Raw genomic sequence first — 19,723 nt, 5'->3', positions numbered from 1 at the left:
CTCTATGTGCTTGCAGTAGAGACATGGACAATTTTCCCTTTTCCCCATGCTAGGTCCATCTACTTTAGCCCTTATCTAGACACCCTGGTGGAGGTAGAGTAAAATCAGTCAACATGACATCATTTACATGTGAAGGGAGTGAACTTCTATTTTTTTTATAGGAAATTGTACAGTGAGAACTACAGTATATCATGGCTAAGGGTAATGCAGTAACTTAACCAACTGCTCCTGTTTACTTTTCTAAAAGTGCCAGTGGCGCCCCACACACTGCAAGAGGGGCATTAGTTAGATGCCATCCAAACTTGTCATTGAAGTGACTATTAGATTAGATGCACTCATTGTCAAAGCATGAAGATGTAGGAATCAAATGAAACTTTCTCTGTGTGATTGATAAGTGATTACAATATCAAAGTAAAAGGAGAATTTATTGTGGAAAATTGAGCACTTGAAGAGAGGCTCTAGTATTCTGTGGTACCGCCTCTAGCTTGGATACAAGATGTGATACTGGTGGGCATGGAGGCTCTAGGACCCTGTTGTACCACCTCTAGCTTGGATACAAGATGTGATAAGAGCAGGCATGGAGGCTCTAGTACCCTGTTGTACCGCCTCTAGCCTGGATACAAGATGTAATATGGACGGGCATTGAAACTCTAGTACTCTACTCTGCCTCTAGCTTGTATGCAAGATGTGATACAGGTGGGATACAGGTTCCACATGGTATCCTGCAATATATTGCTCCACATTTGCTGTAACTGAGCATCTGGATTGTTCAAATTCGTAGGCTATCACAGTTGGCATCCCAGATGGTCCCATACATGTTCTATTGGAGATACATCTGGCAAATAGGCAGGCCACAGAAGTGTGGGAATGTTGTTGAAGCATTCCTGTGACACCTTTGCCTTGTGTGGGCACAAGCATTAACCTGCTCAAAAATGCCACTTGGAAGCTGCAATGAAAGGAACACATGTGGCTGCAGGATGTCCTGAACATATTGCTGAGCTGTCATTGTCCCTCATATCACTACTGGGAGTGACCGACTGTTGTATGTGGTGGCCTCAAAGACCATCACACCCGCACTGGGGGGAGTTTGCTCCTCCACAAAAGATGCAGGATTGGAAGTGCTCACCCTGAGGCCTCCAGTCATGAACACAGCCATTGTGAGTATCCAAATAAAATCTAGATTCGTCATTAAAGACAACCCAGTTCAACTCCAAAGTAGTCCACTTTTGTCGTTCATAACACCATTGCAAATGGTGGTGATAGTGGGTTAGTTTTAAAGGCAGCACTTGTAATAAGCGGCTTGTAATGATGGTGCCGCCTGTCTCTGGATGGCAGACAACAAAACAGGTAGAGTTGCTTATGCTTGTTGGATGATCAGATGATCCTCTCTGCTGGAGGTCTGCTGTGGGTGTCCTGAGTCCTCACGCATCTACTGGTCCCATCACTTCCTAATAGTCTTGTCAGAACGGTCCAGGTGTTGGGCATTTTGTTGATGCAACAATCCAGTTTCTCACATTCCAATAATTCGCACCTTCTTAAACACTATCAACTTGGTGAAATCTCTTTGAAATGTTGTAGAAGCATCTAGTGGTCAACAAACTCTACACAAGCAAAAAAAGTGGTCCAGTACACACAAGTAGCCTCAGGGAGCCTTTTTATAGACCATGGAAAGAACCATTTCTTGGGCCTCATAGGGCAAGACCGTTCATCTAAATACGCCACCATTCTAACCATTAGCATATCTGCCTGAGATGTAACTGCATGCAACATTTTACAACAAAACAACAGTACCTTCTTGGTGCTTTATTTTTGACAAAGAGTGTATTGATTTCAATAACTGACCATTGGAATAATTAGCCCAGCACACAACTGCTTTACAAATCGGTACTCTACAGCTTTATAGTTTGGGACCCTTAGTTTGCTATTATATATGTCCCTGCTTTCTTGTTACCGGTAAAATAGACCTAGTAATGTTGCTTGCTTTTCTTTACAGCAAGATTAGTTTAGAACAGTGGGGAATTTGTTAAAAAAATAAGCGTCTATCTTTTTTAAATATTCATGGTGGTTTTTCGCCACTGTGAGACTCTTTGGATCAAAGGACTAGTGAATGTAACAGGTGAATAACATGCTGATTAGAGATAAGCGAACCTACTCGTTTCGAGTAATTACTCGATCGAGCACCACCATTTTCGAGTACTTCCGTACTCGGGTGAAAAGATTCGGGGAGTGCCGGGGGGCGGGGGGAGGCGTGGCGGAGCAGGGGGTAGCAGCGGGGAACAGGGGGGAGCCCTCTCTCTCTCCCTCTCCCCCCCACTCCCCGCTGCAACCCCCCACTCACCCACGGCGCCCCCCGAATCTTTTCGCCCGAGTACGGAAGTACTCGAAAAAATCAGGCATGGCCGAGTAGGTTCGCTCATCTCTAATGCTGATCTATCAGGTATGTGGAAAATCTCCATAGTTGTATATAATTATAAAGTTGAAAAAAGATCAACTTTCCATCAAGTCCAACATGTAATTCTACTGTCTTGATCTAAGAGAAACACAAAAACCTCTATAAGGTAGATGCCAATTGCCCCATATTAGAGAAAAAAATGTCTTCCCAATTACAAATCTGGCAAACAGAATAAATCCTTTGATCAACGTCCCATTTACAGAACTCTAACATCTATAACTTGTAATATTATTTTTTTACAAAAAAAGACATCCATGACCTCTTAAAATTGCCCACTGAATCAACAGCATCTTGTAGTAGAGAGTTTCATAGTTTCACTGCTCTAACAGTTAAAGGGGTTGTCCCGCGCCGAAACGGGTTGTTTTTTTTTTAAACCCCCCCCCCGTTCGGCGCGAGACAACCCCGATGCAGGGGTTAAAAAAACAACCCCCACAGCGCTTACCTGAATCCCGGCGGTCCGGCGTCTTCATACTCACCTGCTGAAGATGGCCGCCGGGATCCTCTGTCTCCATGGACCGCAGGGCTTCTGTGCGGTCCATTGCCGATTCCAGCCTCCTGATTGGCTGGAATCGGCACGTGACGGGGCGGAGCTACACGGAGCTACACGGAGCCCCATAGAGAAGAGGAGAAGACCCGGACTGCGCAAGCGCGGCTAATTTGGCCATCGGAGGGCGAAAATTAGTCGGCACCATGGAGACGAGGACGCCAGCAACGGAGCAGGTAAGTATAAAACTTTTTATAACTTCTGTATGGCTCATAATTAATGCACAATGTACATTACAAAGTGCATTATTATGGCCATGCAGAAGTGTACAGACCCACTTGCTGCCTCGGGACAACCCCTTTAAAAATGAGAGTGAAACTAAACCCTCTTTCCTCTAGATGCAGAAAATGCCCATTGTCACGGCAGCAGATCTCCCTAGCCATCTTCTTTACAAACTGAATAATCCTATATTTGATAACCTGTCTTGGTTGTGCAATTCACGTATTCCCTTAATTAATTTCATTGTCCTCCTCGGCACCCGCTCTAGTTCTTTTACTGTATGTCCTATGAATATACAGGTGTTCAAAACTGTGCAAAATATACCATATGTGGTTTCATCAGTGATTTCATAGATAGAGTAGCATGAGTCAGATCACCAGAGTTGTACATGGAGATCAGAAATTCCTGAAGTAGGCAAACATCAATGTTGAAATCAAACACAATCCATATAATACCATGACATGTCCGTACCGCAACAAATCTATATGTGCATGCATAAGATGTCTGGAGAATAGTAGAAATAGTAGAACATGTAAGCCATTTCTATCTTCTTCAAACATGTTATGCACGTGTTGCTGTCATGGTTTTATATGGATTGAAATAAAAGTTCAAGAATTTTACATGATTGGGCTGTTATTAAACATTGTTAATCGTCTGACTAGTGATTTGTATAGAGGCAAAGCTATGCTCTTGTCAATTAACATCTATGCCTCCCTTGATGCATCCTAAGAATTTATTGGTCTCGGCAGCAGCTGCCTGGCACTGGTGGTTAAAGTTGAGTTTACTATTCACCAATATCTCCAAGGCTTTTTCAGTACCAGTCTTACCCAGTGTGTAATTATTTAGTACAAAATTGTACATTTTGTTTCTTTGGGGCCAAGTGCATAATCTTGGATTTATCCAAAAATAAACTACATTATATAAAATGGAAAGTATTGAAAGAATGATTCCATTTGGCATTTCTTTGTTGATATTCATGAAAACCCCAGATGAAATAACACTGCATGCAGAGCTGTTTTATCCATGGAAATACCAGAGTGCATAACAGAACTGAACAGAACCTACTATAGTCAATGGGTTCAGGTCGGCACCATTCAAGTCCAGCATATGTCGGACTCGGCACTTCTGCTTTTGTAGTACTTTGAGGGCTGCTGCACACTTGCTTTTTTCTTGCGCGTTTTTTTTCACGCGATTATCAGTGGGACTTTCTAATGTTAAAAATGCATCACACAAAAATTGCAAAGCACCAACTTGCGATGCGTTAACATTAGAAACTCCCATTGACAACCGCGTTAAAAAAAAACGCAACAATATCGCGTGAAAAAAACGTGCAAAAAAATCAAGGAGCCCTGACTCCTAGAATGCAGCCGAACCAAGGAGGCAATTCATGCAAGTGTGAACATGCCCAAAGGTATTGCTAACCATGCTAAACATGGGTATTAGGCTGGATTCACATGGGCGTAACTACAATTCTGCTACAAAAATATGGTATGGGGTCTGTAGGACAAGGGGACCCCCATCCTCCTTACTGCACCACTGATTTGCTTACCCCTTCCTCTGAATGTCTCGCCAGTAGCATATGTCTCTCAGTAAATTACAGTGTAGTCTGTCACAATGCTAATCACTAAAGACCCAAATGGAGACCACATTTCCAAAAATGCACTAATATGCTCCCCAGTGATAGAAAATAGTTTCAATTGATTTGCAGGAATGTTGCCATCTAATTAGTGGCACTGCAAAAGTATTGTTTCATCTTCCTTATTTGCATATATTTCCCAGAGGAGCATGCATGGCCTTATAAGTCTCTTCACTCACTTCCTAGGTGTCTCCACACACCTTCTAGGTGCTCTCCTTAAGGAGAGATGATACCCCTCCCAACAATAGTTTCAATAGGAGATGGCTGGACTTTATTCGATTGTTACAGGATGTCACAAAGAAGTCTTTTAGAGTAAAACCTCCTTTCCTAATCCATAAATTTGCGTTTAGCACGCACTGGATGGTGTTATGCTTTATTAGTTGTTGTGGCTTTGCACAACACTAAAAGGTGAGCAGCGTTTTATATTCACTTTGACTATATGTGGTTGAAATACTATCCAAGGAAATACTTTGCCCCATTTTTGTTTTTCATATCATATAAAATGGTCAAAACATCACTGGTGAAGGAGGAATAAAATGACTTCTAATTCTTTTGCAACTGAAATGCTGTCACCAATCTATTTTCTATGTGGATTACGGATATTATTGACTTTGCACTTTTAACCCTTTTTGCTGACACTGTTGCCTCAGTCAGTGCAGGCATTCTCCTCCATCGCTCTGGCAGTAGTATAATAAAAGCAGGAAGGAGGAGAATGTTATTATGCTGATTGAGATAACATCATTCCGATCAGCTACACTAAATTACTGAGAGACTTGTGTTGTGCTGCTGGTAGGACATTAAAGAGAAGGGAGACACAGAGAGGGGACACTATTATGTTGTGGGGCCACAAAGAGGGGGGGGCACTATTATGTTGTGGGGTTACAGAAAAGGGAAAAAACTATGGAAAGTGTTATTCACTTTATACTATTGTCTTTTGTGTCTTCTATTTGTTTTCAGGACACTATAAAATATGGAGAACACTTCTTTTCCTCTTTCTGAACTTGATTACACAACATACAACTACACAGACGAAGATGAGGAAAGTACATATTCAAGCATTGATAACATTGTCAAAATTCTTAACATAATTCTTTACAGCATCATTTTCATCCTGGGAACTACTGGGAATGGCCTGGTCATCTGGATTGCAGGATTCAAAATGCAAAAGACAGTCAGCGTTTTATGGTTTCTCAACTTAGCCATAGCTGACTTTGTATTTGATATAAGCTTTCCTCTCCTAATAACTGAGTTGATTATGGATGGACATTGGCCTTTTGGAAACACTATGTGTAAAGTTGTGTTTACCATTCTCTTCCTTAACATGTCTGTCAGCACTTCTTTCCTCATGATTATCAGTGTTGACCGATGCATAGCAATCATGTGTCCCGTGTGGTCGAAAAACCACAAATCTCCCAAGTTGGCAACAACCATCTCAGCTATAATATGGACAACCTGCTTCATGCTTAGCTCCCCATATTTTGCTTTCTATGAAATGGTTCATTACGGGGACAATGAAACTAGCATCACATATTGTATTCCCGCATACGCCGACGATGACAATGATAAACAAATAATGAGGGATCAAATCATGATAATCGTCAGACTTATCTCCATGTTCCTTGTCCCATTCTCAATCATAGTCATTTGTTATAGTCTCATTGTATTTCGGTTGAGAAGAAGCAGGAGTCTTTCAAAATCAAATAGACCTCTGAAAGTCATTGTCACTATTGTGCTCTGTTTTTTCTGTTTTTGGTTCCCATTCCATGTATGGCCTTTGCTAGAAATCATGAATGTTGAACTGGATTATACTGTTGACTTTATCATGTCCCACCTTGTATATACCATCGGCTTTTTTAACAGTTGCGTTAATCCCATCGTCTATGTCTTTGTTGGAAGAGATTTCAAGAAAACTTTTTTCAAGTCCATTCCATTTCTTTTGGAGAACACATTGAAGGAGAAGAATGTGTCTGAAACAGAACCTCGATTTGAAGAGACGATGATGGAAACTGAAATGGAAGGTTATGACTGATGGAGAAAGAAAAATACTACATTTTACAATGGGACTTAAAATTTTGTATGTTAACAAGAAAGCTTTGTTTAAAAACATTGTAAAGGTAGTATGCATTTTACGATTATCAAGGCAACCGTCATACCAATGTTAGAGCTCAGTTCAAGGTTTCCATCTCTGCTTTACTTTTGGAGAAAAGAAACTGAAATAAAATGGAAAAAAATCTGATCGTTTTTTTTCCCCCAATGGAGTTTCAAAGAAACAGAAAGCAAACAGAAAGGCTTCAGTTTGCTTCCATTTCATTAGGTTTTCTTTTTTGTATGGGAAAATAGTGCAGTTTAAACCTAAATGGAACGGAAGCAAACTGGAGGCTTTCCATTTGTATTAAACCCCATTGAAATCAATGGGGGAAAAGATCATTGCTTTCCATTTTATTTTAGTTTCTCTTACCAAAAAAAAAGAGACGAAAACCCTGAACTGAGCCCCAATGCAAGTGTGAAAGCCGCCTAACACCTTTTTTTCAGGTCAGTCCTAGTAGATCAAATAGTGTAAATAATCACAGCGGACTTTGATGGAAATTACAAAACTCACATAAAGCCTCATGTACATAGTTGTATGGATCTGAAGTGCTGCACCAATAATAGCCCACGCTGTACGTTTGTAAGCCTCGTATTTCATGCAAAAAAAAAAACAATTGTGTTCTATCAGACACGGTACAGTACCTGTGTTATACAGAATCCCACAAAGCAACAAACAGGGTGCCTATGGTATACAAGCTGCAGTATAGGCTCTACGGACAGTGTTCTGCATGTTCACAACCACTTGGGGTATGTACAGAGTACAGACGAGCATTTTGTTTCTTTATAGAATATGATAATGGATTATTTGCATAATGTAAAAGGGTTGTCCAGTTACAGGAAAACATCCCTTTAATAGTACTGTAGCACAATAAGAAACACTACTTACCCCTCTGCCACTGCCAGGATCCATCGCTACAGCACCGTTGAGGTCCCGGGGTTTATTGTGACCGCTGATTTTACCAGAAGTCAGGTGACTATTACAGCCAATGTGAGCGCCAATGCCAGGAGAATGAGCGGTGACATTGCAGCCTATGATTGGCTGTAGCAGTGACCTGACTCCAGTGATGTCAGCTGTCGCAACAAACTCTGAGGCCTCGACAGAGCTGCAGCAGAGAGGTAAGTAGTGCTCTGTTTGGTATTTTACTACAGCCAGTCCTACTGAAAACATGCTGTCCTGTAACCGGACAACCCCTTTAAGTTATATTATGTTATGTTAGTTAAGATAATGCTAGCACATGCCTAATATTATGATAGGTGAAGATCTGACATTTGGGACATCTGCCAATATATGTAATGAATTGACAAAGGTAGAGGCGTAAGTTGAGGCTTCTAGGCCCCAAACAGGGCCCAGGTGCAACCGTATCCTCTGCATCCTCTATAGTTATGCCCCCGGAAAGGGTTCCCAGCCAGCTACTCTGTGGGAAACTTTCATGTAGCACCAGTCAATGAATTGGGTTGTTTTGTAGGCCTTGCATGATGAGTGGTGCTAGTATCACTATGCATGGGGTATGCAATATTGCATGTGCTGTACCATATAAGGGCTCCCACCCCCTAGCGTTTTTTTTCACTGCGAAATTCGCACGTTTTTTTTTTCTACAGGGGGTCTATGGGACTTGTAAAGCTAAAATCGCGATCGCGCAAAATCGCGATTTACCGCGAAATCGCGATTTTGCGCAATCGCGATTTTAGCTTTACAACTCCCATAGCCCCAAGACCCCTGCAGAAAAAAAAACCGCTGCGAATTTCGCAGTAAAAAAACGCTAGTGGGTGGGAGCCCTAATAAAGCAATTCATTTATTTTCATATAACAGGAACAAGAACCCGGTAAAAAAAAAACTAAAAAATTGCATAGTCAATTGTGAGTTGTCAATACAATGAAAGGCAATTCTAACCACAGCTAATAGTAAAAGCATAAGTACTAGTATAATCCTAAACAACCCCCTAATTAGAGAAGTATAAGGCAAATTGAAGTAATTATATCCAAGAAAAATCTTCCTGGAGAACCATATAAAGTACAAAGGTGTATATATCGGTGCATTCCAATATAAAGAAATGTGACATCTAATACAAAGCAAAATGAGGTCCAAGAATTAACGAAAAACAATAGTACCCCAAAAGTATATGATGCTGACAGGGCACTATAAAATAACGGGGAAGTTCGCTGCGGAAGAAAAACTTGCATTGCAACAAATGTACCTTCATTAGAGTAAAACAATTATATATAGAAAATCATTTAAGAAGCAGTATCACTGAAATGGTCACCGCACTTCGAGACAACTTTTGTTAACCCTTTCCGATCCACTGTCTGACGTCTCAAGACATTCTGATTGAAGGCTGCACAGCTTACGACGTCGGAAGACGTCCGGCAGGGTATTCTTACTGTATATTACTGGCCGCTCTGTTGTTGGGGGCCTCTCCAGCATGTCACATACCACAGTACTGGCTCTAGCCAGCAGATGGCGCCATTGTATAATGGCAGAAAGAGAAAGCCCCCTAGGAAACCCTGAATTCAAAATTGGATTGCAAAGGGTTAATATGACAGCTAAAGAGATAACTGGCAAAAGGGAAATCACTTGATTAACTTGAAATTATGTTTTGTGCTGAAAAATCCTTCTAAACTGCTGATCACTAGGGGACTCGCTATCTTTTAATTTACTGTCTACTGCCTGTTGTCAAGTGAAGTATGTCTCTAGTAACAGAGAGAAAGTACACAGGAAGGGCAGGGGGTGATAACTTATGGCCTTCTATCAAAGACTATGGAAAGGGGAGGAAGAAGAGTAGGAAGCTGTAGGAGGAAAAGAGACTCACATAGATGCTAATAGTAAGTGATTAACAGCTGCTTGAGGGTTAGAAAGGGTGGTATTAGTGTATCTTGACGCCACCAGGTTAACCTGGTGGAGCCAAGATTGACAGGGGGTGATGCCCCCTGTACCTGATTGGCTGGACAGGCTGCTTGCTGGCAGGTCCTGCAAACTAAGTAAAGAAGAAGCAGAAAAAAATTATACACCCGCCGCCAGCAATGCATGGACGAAGCACCCCTCAGCAACTTAGTTATACAGCACTACAGCCTGTGGCAGAGGTGCATCAACCAACCCCCTCCCCTTCCCCTCCCCCCCCCCCCCCCCGAGCAAGTTACTTACCCGGCGGCGGCGGTGGCACAGTAGCTCACAAGCCATAACACCCCCCCCCCCCTGACAGCAGACAAGGTGCGCCCTGTCTCCAAACTCACAGGCAGCCGTAATGAACATTACTGCCGCCCGTCGTGAGGGAAACGCTGCACGGAAGTTACTACTTGAGCGGCCGTCATGCCACACTTGCCAGACGCGAGGGAGCCCACATTGAAAACGGAGAGGTGAGGGGACAGCCTCGTACACTGCATGATAAAAATGCCGCCCGGGATGGAGGAAAGAGGCTACAGCGTGACCATACATTGTCCGAGCGCTGCAGCCTTTGCCTGAGGGTTCATATACTTCTTACGCTTACATTATCAGATGAAAATGGTGCCATCTTACAACGGTAACATGGCAGCATTTAGAGGTAATGTAAGCCTCAGAACTCTTGTAACACTCAGCCTAAGGCAGCAGCGCTGAGACAATGTATGTGCACTGTGCAGCTAGGACCTACCAGCATTGACCCTATCAGGAGCTAGGGGTGTGAGAGGGGCATTCCTCCTGTCAAACCCCTAGCTTTTGGTGGCGTCAAGATACACTAATACCAGGAAGGGTAATGTTTCTCCTTAAGTTGTGTTTAGATGGAACGATTATCGTTCTAAAAAATTGTTTAAGTGAACAATAATGGATCAGTCTAAAAACGATCCAACAACTGAATGATAAACAAGAATCGTTTGCTTCTCGTTCATCTCGTTAGCTGGCATTAAAACTATTGCTGTCTCATTCACTTGTCATTGTACTTAGACACTTCTTGTTTAGTGTTTCACATAGAAATGTGCAACATTGAAAGAGAAGTGAATGAGAAATGAACGATTCTCAAAGATGAATCTGTCTATCTAAATAGGCTGACATCACCAGCTTGTTCACTGGTGCAAACGATTCTCGTTCAGTGTAAGAGGAGCATTAGGGAGAGCACCTAGTGTTATAGAGTCTTATAAGGCTTTGCATGCTCCTCTGGAAAGTATGCAAATAGAAAAATGGAACAAGACGTCAACAGCGCCAACAGCAGTCACCCCGAAACAGCTATGTGTGTGTGGTTATCTTCTGTGTCTGGAAAAGATTCTGGCTTTAGTTTATATTCCCAGGTCATTTTTACAAGGCTTGTTAAAAAGTCTGACATTGACTTGCAGGAATGCTGCCTTCCAATAGAAGGCTGTAGAAGTATTGTTCTATTCTCCCATTTATAGCTGCTTGAATCACATCTACACTGGTCGGTATTGCTGTAAAATGTCCATCCTGATGTTATGCCTGTGTGTGTGTGTTACAAAGAGTTAGGGAGCAGAATATGCCATTTCCTCCTTATGCAATACATAAGAGATATCATAGTAACAGGCTACTCTCACCAGCTCAGGATCAAGTAAAAATTAGACATACAACTGGAATAGGTAGGAGTAAAACTGGTAAAAATGCAGGATACTAGTCATATAAAGGCTAGAAAGATTCCTCATGTACATACATGGCAGCTAATTGTTAAAAATATTTTGAAAGAGCAGGGTTGTTTTAACTAGCACTGTGGTTCCTTCCTTCCATGGATTAACCAGTGTACCAGCAGTCGGACCTCCACTGGTCAGTAAGTGATGTCCTATGCCAATGATATGCCATTACTTACTATAGTAGAAATGTCTGGATAGTGAAGCATATTCATATAATGCAGTGAAACACATTTCTCAATACTATTTAACAGTAAAACTAGTTATGTTGCCTATAACAACCAATCACAGTACAGTTCTCCTTTTACCACAGTAGGTTAAAAAAAGAAAGCTGAGCTCTGATTGGTTGCCTTGGGCAACAAGGTCAGTCTGAGGCTGTATTCACATGAGCATTTTTGCCGCGATTAAACGCTGTGCGAAAATTTTGCCCATCTGATGTATTGAATTCCAATGCATCAGTTCAGATGGGCGATTTTCTGGTGTAGAAAAACGGCCACCTGGAAAAGATAGCGCTTATGGTGCACATTCCAGACAACCATTTTTACCCTAAATGGAAAAGATAGTTCTGGACCTATCTTTTCAGCCGGAATATGCCAGCCGGTTCTATAGACTCCTATTGGAGCCTATGAGAGCTGCCAGGAAAGGAAAGTGGAAGGGAGTTCTGCAGAAACTCTGCTAAACTCTCTCCCCCTTCCCCTCTCCTCCCCTTGATGGCTGCTAGCAAAGAGAGGGGGGCGGGACGAGGCGGGAGATTTGCACACTAACTTCCGGCCCATACCACCCCCTCCCATTGCCATCAGCCAGCAAGGGGTGGAGAGGAGAAAGGAAGGGAGAGGGAGTTTAGCAGAACTAAACTCTCTGTCCGCACCTGACGGTATTCCAGCTGCAGCGTGTACTTGCCGCACTCAGGCCATGTGAATGGGCGCTTAAACGGGAGATGCAGCCATGACTTGGTCACGGCTGCCTCTCGTTCATGCGATTTTCAGTCGCGCTGCAGCCGTGACACAACCAGCTAAAAATTGCAGCGCCCGTGTTAAGGAGCCCATACTTTTATAGTTTTGATAAATAAGGCCCAATTACTCTGCAATGTGATGCTACAAGTACTAACAGGAAAACTTAACAACTAACAATTCTCAGCTTTGTACTTTCTATTATATTTGGATTATTATGGGTTTCTCTAAATCACGTATTAAAAATTAATGTTTAGTGTTTCACAGTGGAGAATAAAACTGTTTTTCTGGTTATTACTACTATTCTATTTGTCAATTATTTCTATGAAAACTTAAAGGGGTATTCCCAAGATAGACTTTTATCACTTATCCATATGATTGGTGCTAAAAGTCTGATCAATGAATGCTTCACTGCAGAGATCCCCACTTCAATATACAGTATAGAGCACAGCAGCAATCACTTATCCAACTCCTTATCAGAGATCCCTACCGATCGCGAGATTAATGGTCTTGTGTCCTCACTTCTCATGACTACAAGCTCACTACACCCACCTTCAGTGATTTCAGACTGATTTGAGACTCCATTCATTTAATTGGGGCTGACAGAAATAGCCAAATACCATCTCCATCAGCCCCATTGAAGATGAACGGAGCGGCACCATGCTTGGAAACTGTTGCTCTATTAAATTTCATCTTCATTATGGGGTGGACAGATGCCATAGTGAGGAGGGGGGGGGGGGGGGGGGACAGGACCGTCATTCCTGGGATTATGAGGGTCTCAACAGCCAGACTGCCATCAATCAGACTTTTATCACCTATCCTATGGATAAGTGATAAACGTATATGTTCAGATAATCCCTTTAGTTAGCTACTTCTGCTGATCATGCAATCAACATTGAACTGCACTGCCCATCCATCTATATTTTTTCATTTCTTTTTAAAAATCTTTTATTGGTGTTAATCAAAAGGGTATAAATGTGGGTAAAGAATCTGGTCTGTTTGACACATGGTAGAGACATAAATACTAGGTCGCTGATACCACATTGTGGTTCAAGTTCTTCAGGTATGAATTAAAGTCCAGGTTATAAGTAGCAAAGGGGATAAACTTCTGAAGCACTGGCAACCATTAGGTCCTCTTAATGGTCACCAGGGCTCCAGAAGCTGAACAACTCAATGATAGTGACTGATCACATGGGTGTCAGGTGCAGGCTTCATGGCAAAGTAAGGGTGCCTTCACACATACGATCGTGATAGCGCTGCGTTTTTTTAGGGCGAATGTCAATAGGACTTTCTAATGTTAAAAACGCATCGCACAAAAATCGCAAAGCACAAACTTGGGCAATGTGTTTTTAACATTAGAAAGTCCTATTGACATTTGCCCTAAAAAACGCAGCGATATCGCGATTGCCAGTGTGAAGGAACGCTAACTTCTGAATGTTGAATTTCATGGCACCTACTAAAGTGAACGCCAGTTTCATTCTTGTCATTGGGACTGTACAATATGCTACTGGGTTGGTACAGTTGGACTATTAGAGGGGTATTCCAGCTTTAGGATATGCCATCATTTGCTAATTGCTTGGACACCCAAGGATCACAAGACTGAAGGAATCTCAGTCATGTAGGCATTTTTTTCTACCAGTGCCACTCCTCTTTAGACACCATGCAGAGAACTGTGTCTTGGCTCTATTAAAGTAAATTGAGTTTTCTTTAACTAATTTTTATTAGGCCTCTGGAACACTAGCATATTTTGGGGCCGTACGTTAACAGGTACATCCTTGCAGTTTCTGCATCCATTTATATGCTGCACAATTGTCCATCCAGGAAAAACTGCATAAGAGTTTTTGTACTTGCCACCACCATCTTGATGCTCTGCTTTCAACCCTGCTTTTGGAAGGAGCACAATCTGTGTGTGCTCCAGTAATCAAGAGATGCTCCTGGCAAAGCTGAACAGCTGAAGCATATGTTCTGTACTTTGAGCAAGCTCAGAATGTAAAAAACGAGTATGCCTTTAATTACTCCACTAAAACTGGGGGGAGATTTATGAAGACTTGCATTTCAAAAGCTGGACTTAATATGATCCAAGCAGGCCTAATATGCATCGAATATATTAAGAGGCACACACCCCTTCATATATTCAGTGCATCTCAGAGTTGTCTTAGAATTTTTGTACAATTTACAGTACTTTCTAATGTAAATTCTACATGCATCTGTTGGACAGAGACAGCCACACCTTTCCTAACACACCACATCTTTTTTCTCAAAAGTTGCAGCAACAAGCATAGAAGTTGCAAATCTTTTTGCCCAAATTGGCTTGTACCAAAATTTGCAACTTTTAAACACTGTTTCTCACTTAATGTCTCCCCAATGATGTACATATCCGAAAAACTACCAAACCATTTACAAATTTACAAAAAAATGCAACATGCCCTATGTGTCTGATTGGCTGAGTGCTTAAAGGGGTTGTCCCGCGCCGAAACGGGGTTTTTTTTTTTCAACCCCCCCCCCCCCCCCCGTTCGGCGCGAGACAACCCCGATGCAGGGGTTAAAAAAGATCACCGGACAGCGCTTACCTGAATCCCCACGCTCCGGTGACTTCTTACTTACCCGGTGAAGATGGCCGCCTGCATCTTCTCCCTCCGTGGACCGCAGGGCTTCTGTGCGGTCCATTGCCGATTCCAGCCTCCTGATTGACGGGGCGGAGCTACACGGAGCTACACGGAGCCCCATTGAGAAGATAAGAAGACCCGGACTGCGCAAGCGCGTCTAATTTGGCCATTAGACGGCGAAAATTAGACGGCAACCATGGAGACGAGGATGCCAGCAACGGAGCAGGTAAGTGAAAAACTTCTTATAACTTCTGTATGGCTCATAATTAATGCACAATGTACATTACAAAGTGCATTAATATGGCCATACAGAAGTGTATAGACCCACTTGCTGCCGCGGGACAACCCCTTTAACTAATCACAGGCAGTGCTCAGCCATTCACTTAATTCAATGGCAGAACATCGCGATCCTCTGTCAGAGCTGTTACAGCTGTGGCAGGGGATTCTTTACTCCCCGCGGCGAGTGCCATCATTACTGAACACTGTGACATTCAGTGTTCAGTGACAAGGGGACTCCCCGCCGGGAATATTTAGGCGCAGCACGGACCTATGGCGCACGCATGTCCTATCTTTTGCAGGTGCGCGCATTTGCATGCCTGTAAAACACAGACATATGAACATACCATAGGGAACCAATGGTTCTAATACATAGTAACATAGTATGTTAGGCCGAATGAAGACAATGTCCATCTAGTTCAGCCTGCTGTAAGACCCGGATCAACAACCCGCTGGTCACCTAAAATTTATATCCTGTAATATCCTTCCGCTCCAGAAAGACATCTAGTCCCCTCTTAAATTCCTCCATGGATTTTGCCATCACCACATCCTCAGGCAGAGAGTTCCACAGTCTCACTGCTCTTACCGTAAAGAACCCTTTTCTGTTTTTGTGATGAAACCTGCTTTTTTCTAGATGTAGAGGATTCCCTCTTGTTACTGTCGCAGTCCTGGGTATAAACAGATCATGGGAGAGATACTTGTATTGTCCCCTAATGTATTTATACGTAGTTATTTGGTCACCCCTTAGCCGTCTTTTTTCCAGGGTAAATAATCCCAATTTGGATAGCCTCTCTAGGTATTCCAGTCCCTTCATTCCATGTATTAATTTAGTTGCCCTTCTTTGAACCCCCTCCAGTACTGTAACATCTTTCCTGACCACCGGTGACCAGAACTGTGCGCAGAACTGTGCGCCTTATATAGTGGAAGAATAATGTTCTCGTCCTTCGCCCCTATACCTCTTTTAATGCATCCCAAGACTTTATTTGCCTTTGCAGCAGAATTTGTGCGCACGTATGTACGCACATAAACATGCAATGAGGCCTGAGGGAGCATTAACATGTGGCAGATTTGCTGTGGAGCTTCCACAGCAGAAAAAAATGCAACAAAAGCACACCAAAAGATCCGCAAATCTTGACGCTGATTTTACTGTCGATTTGCAGCAGATTCAAAACAAAATATATGTTATTAAAGTCCTCACAAAATAATGCAGATTTCCGTGTGGTATTTTCCATTGTAGAAAATTTGCAATAAATCCACCATGTGTGAACATGGCCTAAGGGTGGACCACTATTCATGGGCCAGCGGTTTGACCCCCATGCTAAAATTTGTCAGCCAGCCATTGCTCTATGCTGTGCTTGGCTGATACAGCTGCAACTCACCTCTGCTGTCTAAAGTAACGTCCCAGTAGTGTTTTACTTAGTTTCTCTTACTATGGCAGGGGAAAGGGTCAAAAAAATTTTTACACTGGGTGCCAGTTCGCCTAAGTTTGGCCCTAACCACCTGCAAGTCACGTAACTGCCCTAAAAAGGAAAACCTATCACCGAGGCAGAAAAGTTCCCACTGGAACAAAAGTCTAAATCACTGATGGGAACCACTAATGGTAAAACTTTATAAAAATATATTTTAAAATGCGTAGCCGGATACTTGTTTAATTTTCTATGCGCTCAAAAAAATTGGGGTTATGTCACTTGTGAATGTACGATCAGTCACAGAATTATATATATTGAGTCAATATATGATATAGCTTTTTACTCAATATATATACTATGTAGTTATTGCCAGTTGTATACTATGATGAAAAGTATATACAGATTATGCTCAGCTCTACTGATTGTTCGATGTGACAAGATGTGGCAATCTACATACAGCAAAGATTGCTGTTTCATATATATTGGACCACTATATGATATAACTTTTAGTTCAATATATATGTTTGTGCAGTTGTTGCTAATTGTCACTGAAATCAAGAGTATACTATGATGGAAAGTATACACAGATTACAATCAGCTGTTACTGATTGTTAGATGTGACAAATTGTAGCAAACTACATGAAGCAAATATTGCTGTTTCAAATTATTGTTTTCACCATTCAATTAAAGCAAGCAGGTAATAGAGAAACCCATATCTGGCTTATTAGTACAACAGTTAGTTAGGTTATTCTGTGTACTCCCCAGCTTGCAATATGAATGTCAAACACTCAGTAAAGAAGAGTGCATTAATTCAATTAGCATTCTTTAAGATCATTGCTGATCTATTTCTGACACACTGCCCAGTTTAGAGTAGATAATTCACTTTAAGTCACTGAGCTAATAGCTCTGTTGTGACTACTTGGTTGCTGTCTAGCTCAAATAAAGGGACTATTTCCATGCTTATATTTTTTAGCAAACAAGGATAGTCACTCCTACGAAGGAGGGAGAAATGAACTGTTTTGTTTTTGTGAAGTTCATCTCCCCCTATGTAGCCTGCCACCAACGCGTTTCCGCAGTATTAGGGAATTACTGCTTCATCACGGTGGTTTTATGAGGACAAGCAAGAGCAGCCTGACGGCTGCAAAGTCATGAGCATAATGACATGTGCTACTAATAAGCCAGATATGGCTTTCTCTATTACCTGCTTGCTTTAATTGAATGGTGAAAACAATAATTTGAAACAGCAATATTTGCTTCATGTAGTTTGCTACAATTTGTCACATCTAACAATCAGTAACAGCTGATTGTAATCTGTGTATACTTCCCATCATAGTATACTCTTGATTTCAGTGACAATTAGCAACAACTGCACAAACATATATATTGAACTAAAAGTTATATCATATAGTGGTCCAATATATATGAAACAGCAATCTTTGCTGTATGTAGATTGCCACATCTTGTCACATCGAACAATCAGTAGAGCTGAGCATAATCTGTATATACTTTTCATCATAGTATATTATTGACTTGAGTGACAACTGGCAATAACTACATAGTATATATATTGAGTAAAAAGCTATATCATATATTGACTCAATATATATAATTCTGTGACTGATCGTACATTCACAAGTGACATAACCCCAATTTTTTTGAGCGCATAGAAAATTAAACAAGTATCCGGCTACGCATTTTAAAATATATTTTTATAATAAAAGTTAAGTTTTACCATTAGTGGTTCCCATCAGTGATTTAAAAAGGAAAACCTCACTTCTTGATGCCTAAGCCCTCCCACTCTCCACTAGAAAGCACTATAAACCAAATCACTTAGTCCCTATAATTACATGCTCATGAGATGTAATTATAGTCAATACTGATCATGATATCAATGGCCGGAGGGTGTCTTAATTATGGATAATAAAAGTGATATTTCAATATAGGAATTATAATATTGAATTAAAATCTGTGTTTTTTAATCTAGTTTTGTTGCTGTGATAAACACATTAAAGTGTTTCTTTAAATATTATTGCGGTTAACCAAACAATTTCTTGTTGTAATAAGGGTTATTTCAATTAAAAATAGTGATTGCAATGGACTCGGAGAAGGTCTGTTTGTTTTATTACCTGTCCAGATTAGTAACCACAGATTTAACATTCTTGTCAATAGAGGGTGACACCATACATATCCTATATACTACACCGACAGATCCTCTATACTACACCACACAGAAGAGCTGAGGATAGGTCATCAATAGTTCAGAAGTAGACAACCTCTTCAACCCCTTAACAACATGGCCCCTTTTTTTTTCATTTTCGATTTTTTTTCCTCCTCCTTTTTAAAAAGTTGTAACTACTTGATTTATCCATTGACATAGCTGTATGAGGGCTTGTTTATTGCACGACAAGTTGTATTATGTAAAATGTACTGAAAAACTCTTTAAAAATTCTACATGGAGTAAACTGAAAAAGAACTGAAATTCTGCCATTGTTTTCGGTGCATCTTGTTTCTACGGCCTGGAAACTGCAACAAAAGTGACATGGTAACTTTATTCAGTGGGTCAGTCGATTACCATGGTACGAAATGTATATAGTGTTTTTTTTGCTGTGCTACTTTTTTTTCAAAAAAATTAAATTTTTTTAAATTATTTTCTTCCGCCATCTTCTGAGCAAAATATGTTTTTTATTTTTCCATCGACATAGTTTTGTTAGGGCTCATTTTTTGTAGGATGTCCCATAGCTTTTATTGATACGATTTTGGAATACACGCGACTTTTTTATCGCTTTTTATTTCATTTTTTCTTGAAGACAGAGTGACCAAAGAAGGGCCTTTCTGGCGTTCTTTATTGTTTTTTTTCTGATGATGTTCATCGTGCAGGGTAAATAATGCATTACTTTGATAGATCAGACTTTACGGATGCAGGAATAGCAAATATGTATCTTTG

At 41.3% G+C, this 19,723-nt stretch overlaps 1 protein-coding gene across 2 annotated transcripts in view; it reads left to right on the top strand.

Annotated features, from left to right (window-relative positions):
- The window catches only part of LOC136631370 (chemerin-like receptor 1), a 28,737-nt gene extending 21,829 nt beyond the window's left edge, over nucleotides 1-6,908 (top strand). For both annotated transcript variants that reach the window (XM_066605641.1, XM_066605640.1), the window contains exon 2: nucleotides 5,809-6,908. In XM_066605641.1, coding sequence (XP_066461738.1) covers nucleotides 5,822-6,880 — 1,059 coding nt within the window. In that variant the 5' untranslated portion in view covers nucleotides 5,809-5,821 and the 3' untranslated portion in view covers nucleotides 6,881-6,908. The remainder of the gene's footprint in view (nucleotides 1-5,808) is intronic.
- Nucleotides 6,909-19,723: the final 12,815 nt, after the last annotated feature.

This window comes from Eleutherodactylus coqui, chromosome 6 (genome assembly GCF_035609145.1).
Source record: "Eleutherodactylus coqui strain aEleCoq1 chromosome 6, aEleCoq1.hap1, whole genome shotgun sequence".
Lineage (NCBI taxonomy): Eukaryota > Metazoa > Chordata > Amphibia > Anura > Eleutherodactylidae > Eleutherodactylus > Eleutherodactylus coqui.
The sequence above is the reverse complement of the archived record's forward strand: the minus strand, read 5'-3'. Positions and strand labels throughout refer to the sequence as shown.